This window comes from Oryx dammah, unplaced genomic scaffold (genome assembly GCF_014754425.2).
Source record: "Oryx dammah isolate SB20612 unplaced genomic scaffold, SCBI_Odam_1.1 HiC_scaffold_7, whole genome shotgun sequence".
Classification (NCBI taxonomy): Eukaryota; Metazoa; Chordata; class Mammalia; order Artiodactyla; family Bovidae; genus Oryx; species Oryx dammah.
In genome coordinates this window covers 15,368,473-15,392,092 of record NW_024070191.1, presented here as the reverse complement: position 1 = coordinate 15,392,092, position 23,620 = coordinate 15,368,473, and the positions used below count along the sequence as shown (strand labels likewise).

General features: G+C 40.3%; 1 protein-coding gene across 6 annotated transcripts in view; it reads left to right on the top strand.

Annotated features, from left to right (window-relative positions):
• The window catches only part of FAT1 (FAT atypical cadherin 1), a 121,645-nt gene that overhangs the window by 56,996 nt on the left and 41,029 nt on the right, over nt 1-23,620 (top strand). For all 6 annotated transcript variants that reach the window (XM_040243106.1, XM_040243104.1, XM_040243105.1 and 3 more), the window contains exons 3-6: nt 2,680-2,994; nt 19,511-19,572; nt 21,475-21,804; nt 22,153-22,363. In XM_040243106.1, coding sequence (XP_040099040.1) covers nt 2,680-2,994; nt 19,511-19,572; nt 21,475-21,804; nt 22,153-22,363 — 918 coding nt within the window. The remainder of the gene's footprint in view (nt 1-2,679; nt 2,995-19,510; nt 19,573-21,474; nt 21,805-22,152; nt 22,364-23,620) is intronic.

The following is a 23,620-nucleotide window of genomic DNA, read 5'->3' as shown; positions in this document are numbered from 1 at the left end:
GTCTCTTTTTTCCTAATACCCTGACACTAAAAAAACCCCGAAACAACCTATTATATGTGAATGAATACTTAATTCACTCCTCTGAATACTGATCTGCAAAAAAATGGACAGAACAGCATTGACCTGTCTTTTCAGGGTTTTCACAGTAAATTTGGTTGACTGCACCTTTGTCATACTAACAGTAAGACTGATGGGATTTCGTTGGTACCTGAAGTCAGAGATTCCTGGTGTTTGAACTCCAGCTCTGCCATTTCCTATGACCCTGGGAAAGCCTCATCACTTTTAATCTGAGATTTTCATTCACAAAATGAGGATAATAACACCACATATATGGGAAGATTAGATATAAGGATTGAATAAAATAATGCATGTAAGATATAGTGCCTGATACATAGTAAAGACTGACAGAACTTTTACTAATTATTATTATTGAGTGAAGTCGCTCAGTCGTGTCCAACTCTTGGCGATCCCATGGACTGTAGCCTACCAGGCTCCTCCATCCATGGGATTTTCCAGGCAAGAGTACTGGATGGGTTGCCGTTGCCTTCTCCAGGAAATCTTCCCGACCCAGGGATTGAACCTGGGTCTCCTGCATTGTAGGCAGACGCTTTACTATCTGAGCCTCCAGGGAAGTCCAATTATTATTAAATGCCTACAAATGACATTGAGAGGGAGACACAGGTTTTAAAATGAACTAGTTGAGGATTAGAATTCAAAAGGGGTGAGTAACAAGTACCGTGTACCTGTCTTGAAATTTTCTAATCATGCTTCACCTGCCAAGTGAATTATGTTACATTTTCATGTCATGGCAGAAATGAGAAGCATCTGTGCATTCATCTGTTTATGTAATCCTCTTAGAACATTCAGTTATTCCCTGATGTCCTTTGTTATCAATTGATGGGAGTGATAAAAAAGAAAAACTGGAAAAGATTACTTTCCCATGGTTACTAAGGGCTCTCTTCTTTCAGGCTAAAAACAGATATAATTTTGCTAATTTAGTGAACAGATTCAGTATGCATAGACTCATATTTGGACAAGAGAAAAAGGAAAACTTATGTTTGACTTATCTGCTATGCAGACTCCAGCTAGCTCCTTTTTTATTTAAGAGTTCTGAGTCTTTGTTCTGTAGTTTTAGGAGGAGATCCATTTTGAGGGTTTGCTAAAAATTAATGAAGCAGTAGTCGTAATGCTTCTGAATAGCAATACATATTCATTTTATGATAATCCACTTCACATTTTAATATTTAGGTTTGCTCTTTATAAGTTGGAAACTTTTGGGGGAGGGTTAGATATAGTTATTTAAGATTTAAAATAAAGGAGGTCTTTTTTCATATTAATAACCTCAGATAAGCACATATTTAAATTTACATTGTGATCAAAAAGTAAGAAATACAGATGTATATTTGGTCAAAATACATACTGCTTCATTTCTGAGCACAGATTGAATTGATATTTGTTACTTCTTCCATAGTATTTTGCATTCATTGGAAAACTTTAGGGATTCTAGAGTTGTAGGATTTCCAAAGTTCAACCTGGATCATATTGAACAGTAAAAGTAGCATTAATCCACAGTGATGCTCTTTGCGGTGGCTCAGATGGTAAAGAATCCACCTGCAATGTAGGAAACCCAGGTTCAATCCCTGAGATGGGAAGATCCCGTGGAGAAGGAAATGGCAACCCACTCCAGTATTCTTGCCCAGAAAGGCCCATGGACAGAAGAGCCTGGTGGGCTACAGTCCATGGGTCATAAAGAGTCGGACATGACTGAGCGACTAGTGTACACACACACACACACACACACACACACACTGCACAACAAGAGAAAAAATGTAGTGATGTATTTTGGGAAAACCAGATGACAAGATTACACCATTGAATAAAAAGGTGGGGTTTGCCTAAGACAAACGGATATTTCTGCTGTTAATCATCCTGAGATTAAGTAAGCCTATGAGTGATTTCAGGGTCTGGGCCAAAATGTTACAGACATTCTAACCATCTTCTTTGTAATTTTATAGCTCTGCCTCTCACTAGTTGACTTAGTAAGTCCGAGTTTGGGTCCATTTGAGGACGATTCTGTACCAAGTCCAGTTAAGATATACATTCATTCTTGTTCATTCATTTAATAAGTAGTTATATAAATAATAAATAGTAATGTGCTGGGTAAACTGGTATTTGACAAGGAGGCTCTCTCTGCCCCTATGGAGCTTGTAACGTGATGAGAGCACTGATGTTTGTAGCATCTTGATTGTGTTGCCATTGGTTTAAGGCTATTAAAAGAAACGGAAGGATTTCAGGACTTAAGAGACCATATTTGCCCATTCATTTCCTTGGGCTGTTTTGAGACTTAAATCAGATAATGTTTGTAAAGCAAAGCACTCCACATAGTGCCTGGCACCTAATACTAACGATGACAGAAACTTCTATAAGAGTGATAGTATGTGCCGAGTGCTGTATTGTAATCATTGTAAGGGTATTGGTTCATTTAATCAGCATACTGTTGTTATCCCATTGTATAGAAGAGGAAACCAAGACACAGAGAGGTTAGAGAGTTTGCTTAAGATGGCTTAGCTGTGAGCCTTGCATAAGTCAGAGTTGTCGTGTAGGCTGACACTTTCCCATAGTGACAGGTTGTTGTTGTTGTTGCCACAGTGCTTCATGCTTTTCTTCCTCCTTCGCCAGGTGTCATAGAGACTTCAGACCGACTGGACCGCGAGTCGACCTCTCATTACTGGCTGACAGTCTACGCATCTGATCAGGGCGTGGTGCCCCTGTCCTCCTTTGTGGAGGTCTACATAGAGGTGGAGGATGTGAATGACAACGCTCCGCAGACGTCGGAGCCTGTTTATTATCCGGAAATAATGGAAAACTCTCCCAAGGATGTATCTGTGGTCCAGATCGAGGCATTTGATCCAGACTCTAGCTCTGATGACAAGCTGACATACAAAATCACAAGTGGAAATCCACAGGGATTTTTTTCAATTAATTCTAAAACAGGTATGTGTTAATACTATTATGTATGAAATAGCCATGCTTGTACGCTCTTGATTCGGGGAAATTTAAGAATTAAATTTCTTTATTTGCCACTTTTTGTTCGTTTTTGATAAATCATTTTCCTTTAGAATTATTCAAGACAAGGTTTTATTCTCTGATGAAAATTTAGCCCCATTTTTTTTCCTTTCAATTTGCTTTTATAAAACTACTTCACTTCTTAGTAGAGTTTCATTTGCAGGTGAAAAAGCAAATATTGTAGTTTCATTAATAGCTCCTAAATTTAGTAATGTATTTTAAACTTAACTGCAGATTCTACTGCTGCTGCATTTTCCAAACTCTCCATTTTATGAAAACTATCAAAAGAGTTTATTTCACACTTCACAGTACTTTTTTTTTTTTAATGTTGTTTTGGAATTTTCCCATAGAGCTGTGCTGTGTGTCTGCAGGCAGTAAAGGATCAGAATTCAGTAATTTTCAAATTGGGAGCAAATTCTTGAACTCACACGTCAAATTTTCCTTCTAACCATTTTTTTCTCTGAATGTCCAACATTCTAAGAAGGTAATTCCTTGACTCCAAAGTCCTTATAAACTACGAATGTTTGAACTTTTACATTTGACAGTGCATCAACTTTTTCCTTCAGTCTTGGTTCTCTTTATCCTATTTCACATACACATACACAGAGGCTCAGCAGAGCTATCCTTTGTGTAGTAAAAAGTTAGCTACCATTTATGCATGAAAAGTTTGCAAGTGCAATTCACAAGCTCCTTGATCAGAGTTAAAATAGGAGCCACCGCATGACCCCAAGAGGACAGTTCCTTCATAGGAAGATAAAACTTCTCTTGAAGGAGGTCATTGGCCTTTGAACCTCGACTATTCAGTGACTCAGTACTTTCCATAGAATCTAGTTTCCATAAACTAGATTATGAAGAGGTAGATTTATAATTTACATACCTCTGTCCGGCCTTGGCTTATTATGTGATATATTATTTAGGGGAACTGTCCTGTTCAGTTATTGAGTTGTCTATTTGATATATCAAGGAAATAATATAAAAACCAGAATTAAGAAGGCATTCTCAGCTTCCTTGCCAGTCTTTGTTATTCCTTTTTTTTTGGTACCATTCTTATTTATAATTTACTTTGTTGAACTTAAAAGGAAGCAGTTTTTAAGGTGGAGAGAAGCTTGAGTTCAATATCCATGTACTGAAATGCTTATAGAAAGATGCTTGATAAGGGAGCATGTATTGAATATTTTGTGTCTTGAAAAGTATGTTAAAAAATTAGTTTTTAAATCTCTTGTCACCATATTCCAACCTGTCCTAAAGACTTTCCTGATTAGTACAAGTAAACAAGATTGATTTTTGACTATACTTTTGCCTTGAGATTAATATGCTCTTGCTCTTTGGCCAAATTCCGATGTGTTCCTCTGATGGAGATTAAGAGGGAGGTTTGGATTGTTAGAAAACCAGTAGCTGATTAAGAATGATTGAGCCCTATAAGAATTTAATTATGTGAGAGAAACAGGACTCGAGGGTCTTTGCTTTTGGAAGTGTTAGTAATAGGATGCCAAGAGGGTTTCTTGAGCCCAAGGAAGTACTGGAATGAAGAGATTGTACAAGAACACCCTGGTGGTTCAGACAGTAAAGAATCTGCCTGTAGTGTGGGAGACCCGGGTTCGATCCCTGGGTCTGGAAGATCCCCTAGAGAAGGGCATGGCAACCCACTCCAGTATTCTTGCTTAGAGAATCCCCATGGACAGAGGAACCTGGCAGGCTATAGTCCATGGGGTCACAAAGAGTTGGACTCAACTGAGTGAGGAACAATTTCACTTTACTTTTTCATAAAGATCAGAATCAGCAGTATCTCTGGTTACTAAAGGCTTGTTTAAGCAGTATCTTTTATACTGTTTGACTGCATTATTCATAAGTCAGTTCAGCCTCATTTTTGGTGAAATAAAAGGAAAGAACAAAGAGCTAAAAAATTTAGAATGCACTGTCAAATATAAAAGAAGAAAGATAAGGTATTTATAAAAATTTCAGAGGAGGATTTCACGGTCAAGAAACTATTTGCTTGAAACGGGGGTTGGTCACAGACCTTGAGAAATGTAGAAGCCACAGCCTCGAGGTGGTACTTCAGGAACATAACCACCCCTTTTAAACAGTTGCTTGATTAGTTAGACTTTAAAATGTTTTCACTTTTCTTATATCATCTCTCTTGTAGATTAGATTAAGTCCTCTGTGAAGAGACAGGCAAGCAGGCTACACATATGCCCTTTGGAATATCTGAGCAGATACCGTATGTTTGCACATAATGTGTATTTGAGGAGAAGGAGAAAGCAACTGAGAGAAATTATATAAGTTAGAGCTACTGTGGGGAGCCTTGAAACTTTGGTTATCTGTCTGCAGCCTCTGAAATGATGGTGATACTGCTGTTATGTCTTGAAGAAGCAGGATTAACGTGGCATCGCCACTCCCTTTAAGTCTGTCTGTCCTGACAACTCTTTGGAAGGGATGTCTGCTGAAACCGCAAAACCCTTCCTTATCTTTGGGGGGAAGAAATCCTGTTTCGGAGTCCACAGCTATTTCCCAGAAACTTGGGCGGCATATAGATCCTATTTATAAAACACTGGGGGAAAATTCATTGAGATTCCCAAGAGGTTTTATTTATTGATGAGTTGAAGGCAGGTAACAGTGGAGAATAACTATAGTTAGCACTCAGGAATATTTGTTGTGAAGCACGTAGTAAACTGTGTTTTGTAAAAATGTCTGATCATTCCACAAGTCACCTAAGTCTCTAAAAGTCTAGAAATAACCATATGTTAGCATGGGCACTATAAAAGAAGATGGTAAATACACAGCCCTACAAGGTCCGCCTCTGGATGCTTCTGTTTCCACAACTCAGCTAATTTGGGCATGATCTTCAGGGTCCAAATGTAACGTCTCAAAGGACACATGTGCCTCAGAACTTTTAAAGCAGACTGACTTTCAGTAGGCTGGTCAGGATCACTGGGGGCCAGATTGTGAAAGCTGGTGAAGACAGTCAGGTAGAAGAAAGTTCCTGTGATGCGCTGACCCATCACACCACCTGGGGTCCCAGAATCATGTTGCTTAATTATTAATGGCAGAGTGAGAAAATCACCGGGCTGGAAGGCATGAGATGTGGGCAGTAGTGAGGTTTACCTCTGAGATCTTGGAGAAAACTGGCTTCCAGGTCCTTGCGTTTTGTGATTAGTGATGAGCATGTTTGCAGCTGGGAGAGATGCCGTGGACTCGCCCATGTGCACGTGTTAGTTATCTGCTCTGTTAACACTGCATGAGATAACCAGGGTCTCAGTAGATTGATAAATGCATGCCTGTCCTTTGGATGAACAGATCTGATGGAGTAAGATGTGTCTACTTGCTTCTGAGTGGTGAAGAGAAACTTAGAAACCTGGTGATTATCACAACATCCAGCAGACTGAAGGAAATCTGAATTCATTGCCATTCAAATCATTTTTTACACATCAGATGTTTACTGAGCCGCTGCTGTCTATTCAGCATGTGAAGAGGTGCTCTGAGAGTTGGTAGTCTGCGTGCATGAAATAGCAGAGAGAGACAGGTGAATGTGAGATGTGTGCCCAGGTGCTAATAAACGCCTCTGGAGGAAGTGCGAGAGTGATGATGACGGATGTGGTGGTGCAGTAAGGAGGAGGAGGCCCCTTGGAAAAGTTAGTGTGCCAATACAGCAAGTAGTCAAGTGGATGGAGGGAGAAGGGGTTCGGGGGTGTTCTTCATGTTGGGACAGTTGGAAGGAGTGGTGAGGCCAAGAAATCCGGTTTGACAAGTGTATGAAAGAATGGCTGTGCTTGGTGGAAAGGCGTAAATACCAGAAGAAGGGTTCAGGATAATATTTATGTTATTTTTATAAATAATGACCTATTTTGGAGAGTCTCTGCGCAATCCCTTGGAATGTTCTATATAAACTTAAATCAGATGACCTCACTAAGTCCTCCTGGAGAGGAGGAAACATACCCCCGAACCTTTCTCTCTCCTATTGTCATAGTGGGACACCTGTTTTTTTTTTAAAACAGAACCAAAAAACCTTGTCTAGGACTGGGTTTGATCAGCTGAATTGGAGATTCTCAGTGACAAGTTTGGATGAACGTTTTTTAAAGTATTTTGTGCCTGGAACTGCCTTTCCGCATCTCAGATGGTTCCAGTTATGTTGTTTATAGCTGGGGTGGCAGGGTGTTTCCTTTTAACAGAAGGGACAAGCAAAAGCGACTTGATCCAGTTTTCTTTTCTAATACACACTTTTGTTAACGCCAGAAGTTCTTATAACATTTTTTGTTTGATTATGCTCAGTATCAGGGTAAATCTGCTTCTTTTAACAAAAATCATGTAGTTGCTTGAGGTGGGAGAGAGGCAAGAGCAGAGAGTGTTAGATCGTCTGAGCCCTGGCAGCCTGGCTCCTGCACACACATGCGTCACAGCTTCCTTTGCAGAATGTCAAGGACAGAGAAGAAGGGGGCCCAAACAATGGGGACCAGTGTGCACTCCCAGGCTCCGCTCTCCACAGGGAACCTCAGAAAACTGGAGCCGCCCCAGCAAAGTGTCTTTCTAGTCAATGCTATCAGCTTGAACTTTTGAGGTCTGATAGGTCGCTTACAGTTGGCATGTAATTTCCAAGTGTTCATTTGGGGCCTGTGTGTGCTTTAGAAACGACTACACTTTTATTCCCTTATCTCTGTGTTGGTATTTAACAGGTTTTGGACACAAAGCAAGTATTGCTGTTTACTTTTAAAAAAGTATTGGAGTGTTGTTGATGTACAATCAATTGCACATAGTTAAAGCCTGTGATTGGATGAGTTTTGACATAGCTACCCAGCTGTGAAACCATCACCGCAGTCAGGCAGCAAAGCTACCCATCTCTCCCGCTAAGTTCCCCAAGCCTCTTCCTTCTATTGCTGTCTCTTCCTGCCCCCAGGCAGCCACTGATCTGCCTTTAATCACTGTATATTAGTTTGCCTTCCCTAAAATTTTCTATAAATAGACTCATAGAGTATATACTTTTTTTTTGGTTAAGGTCCTTACAGTCAACATACTTTCTTTTGAGAATCACGGATGTTGTAGTGAGGACCAGGGCCCACTGAAATAGTTCATACCAGGCAGTTCTAACCCTGCGTGAGCTATAGCATCTTGCCCTTTCCCCGGAAACCGCAGGGAAGGTTGCGACCCATTCTTTCTCCTGCTCCGTCTGCCTCCTGACTGACCCCGATGCAGACCTGCTTGGCTGCAGTGAATAATAAACTGTCTTTTCAGTGACAGTGGTCTTCTGATCTGGTGGCCTCACCATTCTTGAATGATAAGAAAGCCTACATTTTCAAGCACTTTGAGGCAACTACTGCTGGTACTTTCTTATACTCATGTACAAACAAGCATGCATTTTTTTTTTTTCTCATCTTTTTCACCGAGGTGGTAGCATACTGAACACAGTGATAAATATCTCAGGTTTTTCCCTTATTAGCATTAGAGGCTGGAGAAGGAAATGGCAACCCACTCCAGTGTTCTTGCCTGGAGAATCCCAGGGACGGGGGAGCCTGGTGGGCTGCCGTCTACGGGGTCGCACAGAGTCGGACACGACTGAGGCGACGTGGCAGCAGCAGCATTAGAGGCTGTACCTTAGGAAAGTTACTTTATTGTAGTCATTGATGGGCTTATCACATTATTATAAGAATATAGGTACATATCCATGTACCTTTCATACCTACTTCAGTGATCCACTTATTTACACTGTCTAGTAAATGTTTGTGGGGGTGGTTTTTTTTGTATCTTCCCATTCATTGGGGTACATTTTCCTGTTGGAGAACAAACACTGAAAAAGAAATTTTTTATGGTTAAAAATAAATTCATTGGAAATGTGTATTAAGCAGAGGTGTCCGTTTTGAATATAGAGTGTGTTTGTGGATGTGATTTCTGTGTGTCTGCAAGAGCATCTTCAAAGCGTTTAGGCTCTTTGACAACTATTGGATCTGTTTCCACCTGTTTAAAATTTTAAATGGTTTAAAAATTTCTTGAGGCTGTTTCAGCTTACTGTTTTCCTAGCTGTTTCTTCATCAATCCTGTAGAGTTAAAATCTCATGTGGTTTGGAGCCTGATCTCCACTCTAAATCTCTTATTACCAGGTCTGGAGCACGTGGCACCACTGAAATCACAGAAACCACATATCCCATCTCTGTGGGCTGATTTCTGTGAGACCGTCGCATGCTTGTTCCCTTTGAGACTTGACCTTGAAGGAGACGGCCAAAGAGAAACCAGCAGCCCTTGGCTTTCCTTCTTTTGCTACTCTTTGTGCTGTGTTGTGGTCTTTCCTGTCCCACTCTTCCACCCTTGACCTCACTTTTAGATCAGGCTGAAATAAAACTTTCTCCAGGAGCCAGAAGGGCAGTGACAAGTGTAGCTTATTAAGCATGTGGCACTTTATATATGTTACAGCAGCCTCACGTGGTGGATCTTTACAAGAAGCCCTGTGAGATAGGCAGAGACTGCAAATGCCAGCAGTCTGCTGTCTTCTCCATTTGTGTTTTCCCCAATTTTCAAGTAAATTCTATGACTTCAGTGGAGAAGGAAACGGCAACCCAGCCCAGGATTCCTGCCTGTGAAATCCCATGGACAAGAGGAGCCTGGTGGGCTACTGTCCATGGAGGCACAAGAGTCGGACACGACTGAGCCAGCTGAACCGCCGCTACATAGGGCTTCAGGGGGAGGTAGAGGCCACCTGAGGTCAGAGCCAGGAAGACAGGAGCTTCATAACCGCTGCTTCTGGATGCAGGATCCCATGTTCACTTAATGGGCTTTCGGGTTTGGGGTGTACATGCGGTTTCAGATTTGTTTTGTTCTGTACCTTCTCTGTTTTTTGCTGAATGACATGATGGTTGCTTTTTAGGTGAATCTTATTTCTAGTAATATTTTCAGACCGAAAAGCACAAAGCTTGTAAATAACACTAAGTGTTTTAACTTATTTTATTAACCGTGTACGGCAAGGATCATTAAACCTTTGCCATGAAGGGCCAAGTCTGAAATAATTTCAGCTTTGCACGCCACACAGTCTCTGTCACAGCCACTCAGCTCTGTCACTGCAGAGTGAAAGCCGCCCTCAACAGCAGGGGAATTAATGAGAATGGCTGTGTGTGCCAATAAAACTTTATGAGCATCGAAACTTGATTTTCACATATTTTTCCTGTGTCACAATATATTCTTTTGTTTATTTCTGATTAAGAATGTAAAAGCCATTCTTAGTTTGTAAGCTATACAAAATCAGTGTGGCAGTAGTTTTCCAACCCTTTATATGTTGATATATTTACTAGTTGTGCTGGTGGTACTACTGATTTATTTCTGAGAGGGTAGAATACTTGATATTCCTGAAGTAAGAATTAAATTTATTTTCCATTACTCTAAGCAGTGAATACTTTAAAAAAGATGAGATCTGTATTTTGCTTCTCCAGGTTATTAAAATTCTTCTTTAAAGAATAGAAGTAGAATATTAGTTACCAAAGTTGAAATCTCAGAAGACATTTATCAAGTTGATGATAGACTGTTATTCAGATCTCTTCTACTTTGAGAAATAACTTTCTCATTAGAAGATAAAATATTTTCAAGTTTTGAGATTTTCACACTTCTTTGTGCTATTATATCCTGTTAAAAATATTTCAGAGCTTGAAATTCCAGCTCTCACAGTTGGTTATATGTATATTTATCAAATCTTTACCATTTTCTCCATTTTTGTTTATTCCTTATTCTGCATTGAGACGTTCATGCTCAAATTAACCAAGTTATAGCTTCATATGCTTTGTAGAGGACAACTTTATACAGGGACCTTTTATTCATTTGTTCACATGCAGAATAGAATAATGTAGGGTTATTTTATGTTCAATGTAAGAAATGTTCTTTAATTGCAGATAGAATAATGTATGTGTGTGTATATATGTATACATGTATATATAAAATATATACACACATACATATATATATAGTAATCCCTAAAGCATGAGAAAGTCATAAAATGCTATAATAGTGAATAGGTATGCTGGGTAACCATCCATGTTCTAGTCAAGTGTCATATTACAGCTGTTTTTTCTCAATCAAAGAGAAAAAGCCGCATTTTATTGTGGCTGAACAAAGTGCAATAGGAAACAGCTATAGCTGCCAACAACTTCCGAGGGTTTCCTGTAACATTTGATAGCTGCACAGGGAGGAAATGCAGGGCCAGTCACTTTACAATGGGAGGAATTCATTAAAAAAAAAAAAAAAAGTTTACTTCTTTGTGGTCTTTTCCCAAATATTTGCACATATTAAGGAAGACTCTATAGATTTTACCTGTTCTTCCTGCTTATTTTTTATTTTACCATGAAGTATGTTATCCTTAAAGTCTAATAAAAATCAGATTTTGTGCACTGCTTTTTCTGCAAATGTTGGAATAGTTAAGCTTTTCCCCCCAAAATCTGTTGATCTTGAATCCTTAAGATAAATTCTTTCAAGGAGTATTCTGTTCTTTTTTATGTTGCTGAATATCATTTGCTAAAATTATTTTAAGTACAAGTATTTCAAGATTTTGCGTTTAAGTGCCTAAGTGAGATTAGCCTCTTTTACATCAACATAATGTTAACTTTATAAAATGGGTTGGGTTTCTTCCCTTGTCTATCAGTGCTGTATCTGACATTTGTGGGAATGTTGAAGGCAATTCCCAGTAAATTGCATTTGGCTTTTGATCTTATGTTTATCTCATGTCTCAGCACCATCCATTTTTTCAGTGAGAAACAGCTAGTCAAGATAGGATTAAAGCCAGAAGAGAAGTCTGGAGATTTCAGGGTGCAAATTCTTGCTCAGCCCCTGCTTGTGTGACTTTAGGCTGGTCATTTGATTTCATTCTTTGAGGGTTTTCCACGGGACTGTGAAAGTTTGAACTAAATGAGTTCCGAGCCCCCCTCCAGCCTTGACAGCCTATGAATAGAGTTCCATTTTTGGCTCCAAGCCTAATCCCGCTGGCACCAGGACTGCAGAGACAAACAATAGCTGCTCAGATGGCGGCAGCTGCCAAGAGAGCTCCAGACAGGCTGTGGTTACATGCAGCCTTAGAACACCACCTAAATAAAGACAGCGCCGAGCTGCAGAGGATCGCTGGGCCCAAGGGCCAAAGCTCCAAGGGGACGGATGCTGAGTGATAACTGTAGAAAAACTGGAAGTTCGCTCTTGGCCTGTCAGGCGGTCTGTATTTTTAGATGCGAACTCCGGTAGCGGTGCCCCCCTCCCAGCCTGCCTTTGCAGGTCTGCTCTGCCTTTCCACCACGGGTGCTCGTCTCATCTCGCTTGTTTTGTGGTCATTCAGGCCTGGCTAAGGTCCTGGAGGGTCAAGGTGAGAACCAAGCAATGATACGGAAGATGTGGTTACTGCTTAATACTTACTCTCCAGTTGACTTGTCCAAAAATTAGCGAAATACGATTTCCATTGCACCTGTGGGAAGAGGAGTCTTAGAAATTTGAATAGGAAAACACTGTCCTTGGGCTGGTTTCTGTCCTCCCCGCTCCTGTGGTGTCCTCTGTCTACCCACTCTCTGGACCTCAGGACTTGTAGCTGTGCTCTGTGTAAATTGCAGTTAGCAGTCTTGTTTTGAGAACACTGTCACTGTATTAAAGCTGGTTGGGCACAAAGACCTGAGGCTAGAAAGTCCCTTGGAACAGTATTTATCCTGTGCTCCGCATGGAATTCTGCAGTCAGTGTCTCTTGCTTTCCTGTCTCATTGTCCTTTGCTTGCTTTAATACTTTATTTTATTTTATTTTATTTTTTTTTAAGTTTATTTATTTTTTTTTCTTTTTTTTTTAAATTTATTTATTTTTAATTTTTACTTTACAATTCTGTATTGGTTTTGGCATAGATTGACATGAATCCACCACAGGTGTACATGCGTTCCCAAACATGAACCCCCCTCCCACCCCCCTCCCCACACCATCTCTCTGGGTCATCCCCGCGCGTCAGCCCCAAGCATGTCATATCCTGCATCAGACATAGACTGGCATAAAAATTGGAATGGTGGTAGCATTCAGTCACTCAGTCGTGTCTGACCCTTTGGGACCCCATGGACTGCAGCATGCCAAGTTTCTCTGTCCTTCACTATCTCCAGAGCTTTCTCAACCTCATGTCCATTGAGTCGGTGATGCCATCCAACCATCTCATCCTCTGTCACCCCCTTCTCCTCTTGTCCTCAAACTTTCCCAGCATCAGGGTCTTTTCCAAAAATTAAAGTAAAAAATTAGAGTAACTGACAGTTATTACTAATAATTACCGATGTATTGCCTCCTTTATTTTCCATACATTCGATTAGTTCCTGTAGTTTTATGATAGCTTAACAGCTCAGAGCAGGCACCATGGAAACTAAAAAAAAAAAAAAAATCGAACAGTATCAGCATCTCAACATCTTGGAAAGTTTTGCTGTTTTCACTATTTAGAGTTAAGACAGCTGCTTGCAGAATTTGGATCTTGATATAACAATATGTTTGCTATTGAAATACTGCTTCAAATTTCAACCACAGAAAAAGATTCTCACTGTTGTAGATGTTAAAATTGGGTTTTGACATGTATAATTTGAAACTGGAGACTCTCCAAAGGAATAGAGATGAGTTAAATCATTGAAATTAATTTTAAAAGTCAGCGTCTCATTTACACCAGCCACATTCCCAGTGCTCGGTGACCACGCACGCTGGAGGGGCTGCGTGTCTCGCGGTGCCCAAGGTGGGACTTGCCCATCGTCTCCAGGAGTGCACAGTGCCTTTCCAGAATGTATGTTGCTGTAGTTCATGCGTTTCTCTAAAATAAGCAAAAGGATGAAGACTGGCTGCAGGAGTAATCAGAATAGTGGGAAATGTTAATTAGGTGAGCAGGCTTTTGGTCTCTTCCTTGATCTTTCTCCTTCCTCTGCTTATTTTCAAGGAGAATAACTGGAAAATGACTCAAAGTAAATTTCCCGCCAAGCAAGGTGAACGCATGACCACACAGCGTTTTTTTTTGTTTGTTTGTTTTTAGAGTCAGGACTTTTTCGTTCATAGTTTCGGTTCTTTAAAAACTCCTTCTGCGGATCACAAGTTATTTTCTCTCTCCAGGCAGTTGGACCTTAATCCTATTCAGAAATTCTGTTTTTTCGTTTGCTTTTGCTTCTCCAGCTGCCATCTCATTGCATCCATGGTGCTGATACTTCAAACCCTTCCTTCCAGAACCTGAGCCTTCCATCGTCCCTCCCTGGCTTCTTTGATTCTTAATGTGGCTTCAGGCTCTGATGCTCTGCGTTTACTCAACTCCCATCTCACCCCTTTGCTCGATGATGTTGAGTAAACAACTTAATTTCTGAGCCTGTAAAAATATTTATTTATTACGGTACAGGTATCGCCATATGTATACATATGGATCGAGTGAGATAATACATTTAAAGCTCATAGCACAATATTTGGGGATTTATTGAGCCAGAAAACAGTTAGAGATGAATTCATTTCACGCGTTAGTTCGCCTTTGTTTTGAAGCAAGGGCTTCTTCCCTGGTAGCTTAAATAGTAAAAGGGATCTGCCTGCAATGCAGGAGACCTGGGTTTGATCCCTGGGTTGGGAAGATCCCCTGGAGGAGGGCATGGCAACCCACTTCAGTATTCTTGCCTGGAGAATCCCATGAACAGAGGAGCCTGGCGGGTTACAAGTCCATGGGGTTGCAAAGAGCCAGCCATAACTTATCAAATAAACAATAATAAACTGTATCTGCAGTCTCAGTCTGTTTCTGTTGATAATGGCATTGGTCTACAAATGGGATGTTTTGTAGGGCAAGGAAATTTTTTGTCTTTTCATTTCTATTTTTAAGAGTTGAGGAGAAAAGGAAGATAAAGATAAGAGATGACAAGAGGCAGCAGTTGCATATACCTTTTTTTCTGCCTTCACCCACTCTATTTTATTCTCCAAGGTGCTTTTTTGGACGTGTTAAATGACAAATGATTAACTGTTGCTGGTTTTTTTCCCTTAAACTTCATGTAAGTGACAGTTGAGAATTTTCAGAGAGTTGAAATACCAAAGTGAAGGAAATTATTCAGTGTGATGTGATGGGGAGGGAGGATTAGACCCCAAACCTCTCATCTGGGCTTCAGGAAAACTAAATTCTAATCCTGGCTTTGATGCTGATTTACTGGTGAATTGGAAGAATTTAATTTGTCTCCGGCTCAGGTAGCTGAGTTTGATCATCTTAAAGGCTTCTCTCTATTTCTGAAATAGTTCACTATTTTATGAAGTATAGCTGCTTCTGGGATTAGTTCACTATTTTATGAAGTATAGCTGCTTCTGGGATTTAGTGGTAAACATTACAGATGAGCACCCATGTTTAAAGAGAAAGAAATGGATACACTTATTAGATATTTCATCCCGACAGGGTTAATAGCATGTATGTAGAAAAGGTATGCCCTGGATTTGTTTTTGAAAATAGATGTTTGTCAGGCAGGCAAGGCGGAGGATTAGCAGGCTTGAGATGTGAAAAAATTCCAGAGGTGAAAATGGAAGTGAACTGCGTCATGAATTCCGAAGCTAAATGGCTCCTTGGATAGCATTTCCGTCATGTCCTGCTGCCAGTGTGGTGGCCTGCTGGTGAGGTCAAGCGCCCCTCCAGAGAGCATCCACGGTCTTCCTCGATGTCCCTGCTCCATTAGAGCATTTCGTTTTCTCTCGAGTTCATTCCTTGTGGAAACTCCACAGGAAGCACTCATTTTGTCTGAGGGGCGGGCACTTCACACCACCCCATGGTCAGGGTTGCCCTGCCCCTCCCTGATGTGGTGTTAGGGACCAGGAAACTGTGGCCCTCGGGATAGGCGTCCTTTTGGTAAACAGGTGTGCAAACCTAGGAAGGAAGGGCTGAAACACCTTACATGTAGTTGGCTCACAGTCCCTGTATTGGTTAGTCCATGTGTGGATCTTCGTCTTCCTTCCTTCATGGTTATAATCACTCACTGCACACACTCTGCTAACCTGCCGGACCGTCCCCTCCTCGTTAGGGAAATCCCTTTCCTGGTCTTCTTCCTGCCTCCCTGGCTCTCACTTGATCTTTTCCAAGCTTCCCTGAAGTTACTTGGCAGAGGGACTTCCTCCTTTGCTTCTGAGGCTTCTTCATGGCGTTCTGGACACTTCAATAAGGTTGGCCAACCCTCCTCTTTATTTTTTGGTAGGAGAAGGGAATGGCAACCCACTACTGTATCCTTGCCTGCAGAATCCCATGGACAGAGGAGCCTGGCAGGCTATGGTCCCTAGGGTTGCAGAGAGCTGGACACGACTAAAGCGACGAAGCACGCACGCACACGCTGTTCACCATTCTTCACTCTCCTTCTGTACTTGGGGTGTAATTAAGTCTGTCTCTGCCTCTGGCAACTTCTCTCCACTTGACATCTGTGCCTCTAATTGTCTTCTGCTGGACACCACCGTCACCTAGACCACCGGCCTCAAGGCCTGACGCCTCTTACCTGTAAATACATGTTAAATGGTCCTCTCTTGTATAAGCTATAAATTTATATCATTTCCAAGTTTAGTGTAGGTTATGTGCCTCTTACTCCAATACATATGTTAAAAATCTAGTCTTACGGTTTTAAGAAATTCATATGTTCACACATTTAAGTTGTGTTTTTAAGGTAATAGAGATACAGCAATATAAGCAAGTGAAGTCGCTCAGTCGCGTCCGACTCTTTGCGACCCCGTGAACTGTAGCCCACCAGGCTCCTCCGTCCTTGGGATTCTCCAGGCAAGAATACTGGAGTGGGTTGCCATTTCCTTCTCCAGGGGAACTTCCCGACCCAGGGATCGAACCCAGGTCTCCCACATTGCAGGCAGACGCTTTAACCTCTGAGCCACCAAGATCTATAATGTAAGCAAGGTACACGGGAAAGGCAGAGTCTTGTGGGTTTTAAAGGATACAAAAAAGACTTGAATGAGTGACTGGAGTGCCCATGTGGTGATGTTATGGCAGAGCAAATGAGAGAGCCTGGAAAACCCAGGAGCAGAACCCCAGGGTAAGCTTGTCACAGGAGACCTCAGAAGTGAGCTTTAAACTGAGAGGCTGAGGAATGGGTAGGAGCAGCTGGGATGATTAAAAAAAGGAACAGTAGAATTCATTGCATTTAAATGGAATTAATATTCCATTTGAATTAAGGAAGAATTAATTTTAAGTATATAGAGCATTCAGTTAATTCCAAACCCAGGTGATAGGTTTGCCTTTTGCCTTTCTGTGCTTAGTCGCTCAGTCATGTCCCGCTGTTTCTGACCCCGTGGACTATAGCCCACCAGGTTCCTCTGTCCATGGGGATTCTCCAGGCAAGAATACTGGAGTGGGTTGCCATGCCCTCCTCCAGGGGACCTTCCCAACCCAGGGACTGAACCCAGGTCTCCCGCATTGCAGGCAGATTCCTTACCGTCTGAGCCACCAGAGAATCCCAGGAATACTGGAGTGGGCAGCCTAACCCTTCTCCAGGGGAACTTCCTGACCCAGGAGTCTAACCAGGGTCTCCTGCATTGCAGGTGGATTCTTTACCAGCTGAGCTACCTGGGGAACTCTTGTCTTTATACTGAACTGGTAATATGGACATAAGGTCGTCCTCTTTAGCAGTCTCATGTGCTGTAAGGAAACTGTAAAGCGAGGAATCGTATTTGCTAAGATAGTTACTTAGTGGTCACAGAAAGTTATTTGCTAAGATTTCCTGTAATTAATCATTATGTTCTACAGAGCAGAATCCTGTTTTGCTGTGAACATGACAAGCTGTGGCCTCTTGCGATGTTAGCGTTAAGAGCAAGTTTCTGGTGGGTACATGAGGACAATTAGATGGGACTAATCACGGCGATTTCCTGTCATTTCTCAATTCCTTAAAACCACAATCAGAAAGTATGGTAAACTTTAGATAAGGAAAGAAAAAGGAGATTAACTTTAAAAGTTTTTCGACTAATGAAAATCAAGCCTGTGCAACAGTAAGCCACATTTTCACACCATTAAGCATTGTGAACCATTTGCCTTGAACCTCTTTTAATCTAGAAATACGGTTTTGGAAAAACCCCAGATTCTAACGTACAATATAGTCTTTTGTTGTCCTTATTAAAAAGAGAGCGTTGCTTCACTGAATTGTGGGGAAGATAATGTTGATGTAGATTCTTAGTGACTATTTAAGGGGAAAAAAAAGACTGTGAATTAAAGGAAAACACAAACCTTTCATTTACAAGTTTAGAGAAATGCTTTAAATAGCCTTCAGTTGGTAGTTTTGTGAAATTAGCTAGGATAATAGGAGAAAATCAATTAGAATGATAAAATCTGTTCTTAAATATGAATTATTTGAGATATTTCTCTGTGGAAAGCGAGAGAAAGCTGGGCAAAGGGAAGCTTAGTCTTAGCGGTGATTTGCCACCTAAAGGCCTTACCTGATCCTCACATCTGATGTCAGAACCAGTCAGTTTATACCAGCCACCATCAACACAGTTTGCAGAGGATATTTTAGTGATTGGGGGAATTTTGCTCTTAATTTGTGTGAAATATAAGAATATATTTCATTAATTTTAATGAATTAAAATTAATTAATGAAATTAATTAATTTCTAGGTTTCAACATATTTTGACAGTTTAAATAGATATAGATATTCTTATTTGATAGGAAAATCAAAGGAATAATGGATATGGGGTTTCTTTGAGGATCATTTCTTTTGTTCTTTTTTGGGGAAATTAAATGATAGTTATTTGACCAACATTTACTGGAAAATCCCATTACTTTTTATGACAGTTCCTCATGTTTGAGGGTGGATGGCCCAGAGGTAATAAATCATAGTCAACGTTGTATTTTCCAGCAGTCCTTTTTGATATAGTTACAGAAGCTTTTTCTGTTAATTCTTAATCACGTCTGCAGCAGTCACAGGAGGTACAAATGAGGTGGAAATCCTGGATAATTTCATCTTTTTATAAAATTTTTTTCTGAGAAAATGTAATGTAGAAACTACTAAACAAATTTTTTTAATGTAACTGATTTTTTCCACTTAATCCTTGTCATTTATCTCATATATTTAAGAACTGTAAGAAGAGAAAGTATGCTGTGTGCTGTGCTTAGTCACTCAGTCGTGTCCGACTCCTTGTAACCCCATGGACTTACTGTAGCCTGCCAGGCTGCTCTGTCCATGAGGATTCTCCATGCAAGAATACTGGAGTGGTTGCCATACCCTCCTCCAGGGGATCTTCCCAACCCAGGAATCGAACCCAGGTCTCCTGCATGGCAGGTGGATTCTTCACCATCTGAGCCAGCGGAGAAGCCCTGAGAGAGTATAAAATATGTTAATAAATAATATGTATGTTTGTCAGTAAAATAATTAGCTATATATGAATGAATGATTTATTACTCCAGAATAGATGAAGCGTTTGCTCAAACTTCTCTCAGTGTGTGGTTTCAGTTATGGTACACTGTAATGTGCTTTATTTTGTGAGGATTCATGAGCTGTTATCATTTCATAGGTCTCATCACAACCACAGCAAGGAAACTAGACCGAGAGCAGCAAGATGAACACATATTAGAAGTAAGCATTTCTTTATTTTTAATAATTTGAAGGATATTGTAATAATTTGAAGACTATTGTAATCATAAATATTATGAGAAAGAGCAGTCTCACATTAGTCATTCATAGCTGCTGCTACAATTTTATATTAGCTTCTGGTTATTAAGAAAAAGGAAAATAAAGAAAACACTGTGAGTATAGTTCAGGTCTCCCTTATACACCTTTTTATTCCCAGAAAATAAACAGATAAACATCCAGAGCCGCAGGTTGCAAACGATGGCATCCTTCCTTGTGTGGTCCTCTCACCCTGGTGAGAACCGCACCGCACACCTGTTACCTGTGTGCCTCTCTCTGGAGCCTGTTCTCTCAGTGAATGTCAGAGGCCGATGGGAGCAGGTATAAGATACTTAGGGCTTCAAAGATGATATTAGGATATTGATGGGAAATAAGATTAGTTTGCTTATAATATCATGTATGTTTTTCTGGGGTCCTTTTGTAGTAATTTATTTGAAGGCCAGAGTTGGCATGGATTTGAATGTCTTAAAAAAGAATTTGTTTTTTTGTTTGTTTGTTTGTTTTTAAGTCACATGTGAAAAGCTTTGTTACTGGTGCCCGGTTATGACCCCACACTTAGGAACAATTTGATGAATGCTGCAAAGCATAGTACACAGTGTATTGCTCTTTAATTTTTCCTTTTCCCTATGGATCATATGAAAACTGATCAAAAGGAAATATTTTGAGAAGTTTTAAAATAGTAAATACAATTTGGTTTTATCTTGAGAGTTTGGGAAGGAAAATCATGTACTTTAATTAAAGCAGTTAATTTTACCTAAACAGTCGTGACAAGTACCCTCAGGATACATTCATTCATACTTTTATAAACAACAGAATTTACACCTGCCAAGCTTTAAAAGGAACGTAGTTCCACAGGAAACTTCAGTTTACTTTAATGTTTTTAGTATTACATTGATTAATTTGGGAGGATGTGGGTGAGGGGAGAATAACTGAGGTCGTTCCTTTTAATGTACATATTGAAGGGAAAACGAACATGTAATTTGAGGGTGAAATTGTTTCTTACGCATACAGAAGCATTCATCAGTGTAATCCCTAAGAATCTTAGATTTTCATACCTAAACTCAATACATGAATACTTAGAATGAAAGTTAATTTTGCATTTCTTTTACTGAAAACCTTCTTTAATAAGTTGGCCTTCAATTTAAGTGTGTGTGTCCTCTTTACCAAAACTGTACAATAAAAGAGAGCCAAGAAAAATGATTGCTAGTATTAAAAGGTTTGCTCCTCACCCATGGCGGATTCATGTTGATGTGTGGCAAAACCAATACAATATTGTAAAGTAATTAGCCTCCAATTAAAATAAATAAACTTAAATGTTAAAAAAAGGCTTGCTCCTTATACTTAATGTGTATTTTAATTGGCTGATTTAACTTATTTTATTGATGAGGTTTAAAAGCGATAGTTTTTAAATGCAGCATGTTAAGATTTTATTTTTAAACATATGTAAGAGGACTCTTTAAGTACTTAGCAAAATCTTCTTGTACCTCTTCCTTCACTTAAAAATATTAAGTTTGTGAGAGCTTAACATTTTTGGTGGCTGTCACATTATGGTTAAAGTGTGTGAGGAAGAGGGATGATGGGGTAAGGAGAGAGCCGGAGTTCAGAGCCGGTTCTTTCCTATCCCCTGCCCACCGCCCCCCACCCCGAATCGCTGTGTGAAAGTGACGAGGTGGTCCTGCCCCCTCAGAGGGCGGTGGTCAGAGAACCTGTGTGTGCCATAGTGCCTTGTGAACTGCAGAGGTTTATACAAAAGCTGATTATCATTAGGAGGAAGACACTCACTTTGTATACAGTATATCTTCAAAACATTTCTTGATAACTACCTTTTTAAAAAAAAAAAAAAAACAGGTTACTGTGACAGACAACGGTAGCCCCCCCAAGTCAACCGTCACAAGAGTCATAGTGAAGATCCTTGATGAAAACGACAACAAGCCTCAGTTCCTGCAAAAGTTCTACAAGATCAGACTCCCAGAGCGGGAAAAGCCAGAACGGGAAAGAAACGCCAAACGAGAGCCTTTGTATCGTGTGATCGCCACAGACAAAGACGAAGGTCCCAACGCAGAAATCTCCTATAGCATCGAAGAGGGGAACGAGCACGGCAAATTTTTTATTGAGCCAAAAACGGGAGTGGTTTTGTCCAGGAAGTTTTCTGGAGCTGGAGAATATGATATTCTTTCAGTGAGTGAAGATCTAGTCTTTGAATTTCTAACGTGCTTTGACGATTAATCTAGTCTTAAATCTCTTCTTTCAGAACTTTCTCTCTCTTCGTTTACTGACCTCAGTGTGGTAGCCTGACGGTGGGAAGTGTGGGTTTGTTTTTCCCTTCATTATTCCAGTTATTTCTGTTCAGCAAGGCATGAAAAGGTTGCTCTTTTTATCGGGCATTAAACACATGGAATAGACAGCACGGGATATTAAGTGTTTGAAATTGGTTCAGTGTTAGACCAAACCAATGCATGCTTCAGTTATGGGATGCAACTTTGCACATGTGGTTTTTTTTTCCCCTTCTCTGCCCACATTTTATAGATTAAGGCTGTTGATAATGGTCGCCCCCAAAAGTCATCAACCACTCGACTCCACATTGAATGGATTTCCAAACCGAAACCATCCCTGGAGCCGATTTCATTTGAAGAATCATTTTTTACCTTTACTGTAATGGAAAGTGATCCAGTTGCTCACATGATTGGAGTCATATCTGTTGAGCCTCCAGGCATACCTCTCTGGTTTGACATCATCGGTAAGTGTTCACGATAGCTCTCCTTGTCCTGTCTAGGTCACACTGAGGGGAGCCCATTTCTGGTTTTCTGCTTTTTGTGCACATCTCAGAATTTAAAATTGACAGTAAGACCTGTAAGTGGAGAATCTGTTTTAAATTGCATCATTTTGTCTGCAACGTTTTTTTACGATAATATCCAACATAAAAATAAAAGCACTGTGTTTAAAATAAAAGCACTGTGTATGTACCTTATTAATATAAAAATAAGGTTTTAAAAAGCACATCAAAAGGACACAGAAATATAAATGTTTGGTCCAAAGGCACAGCTTCTTAATTTTTCCTTCTTGATACAGGACATATGGCACGTAACTATTTTTAGTGAATGTAATTTGAATGTTTAAAATAACTGCCTGTGTGATTATCACGTCAGTATTTTTAATAATTTATAAGTGGTAGTGTCAACTATGACTTTTTAAGTTTGATTTACCTCATTTTCAGTAGGAAGCAGCCTTCACTAGATTGTTGTTTAGTCACTAAGTCATGTCCAGCTCTTTGCAGTCCCATGGACTGTAGCCCATCAGGCTCCTCTGTCCAGAGATTTCCCAGGCGAGAATACTGGAATGGGTATCCATCCCCTTCTCAAGGGCATCTTCCCAACCCAGGGATCAAACCCATGTCTCCCTCATTGCAGGTGGATTCTTTACCACTGTACCACCTGGAGGATCACTAGATTAAATCAGGCTAAAAAAATTATATGCCTCAGCCAATTCTTTTTTTTTCTTCTGTCATTTAATTTAGCTAGACATAGAATGTCAGACAACATCCTGAACACAATTTTACATTAGACTTTGATATCTTAGTATTTTAATTCTTATGTCTACACAGTATTTTAATTACAAGGATAATTAAAATCAGAAGTATATTCAGGTCGTTTCCAGCTGGAACCCAGTATCCCTTTTCCTTCTTCAACCCCGAGCGCTCCTGCCCCAGCTACTGTCTCAGCGGGTTGAAGCTTCTGGGACACGGAGTTCAGGCTGTACCCCTTAAACTTTCTCTCTAGATAGCTGGGCTGTTTTCCCAACTTTGGTGTTTGAATGAAATTGTTGATCTTACCAACACCTATGAAACCATTACAGTTTAGTTTTCAATGAACAAAAAGGACTCTTCATAGTCAACTGCAGTGAGAGCAGTTTGCTTGCTTTGCCTTAATTCCTGTCGCATTTCCAGATGAGCAGGCTGCCCCCAAGCAGCATCTCACACCCCTCAATGCGTGGCCCC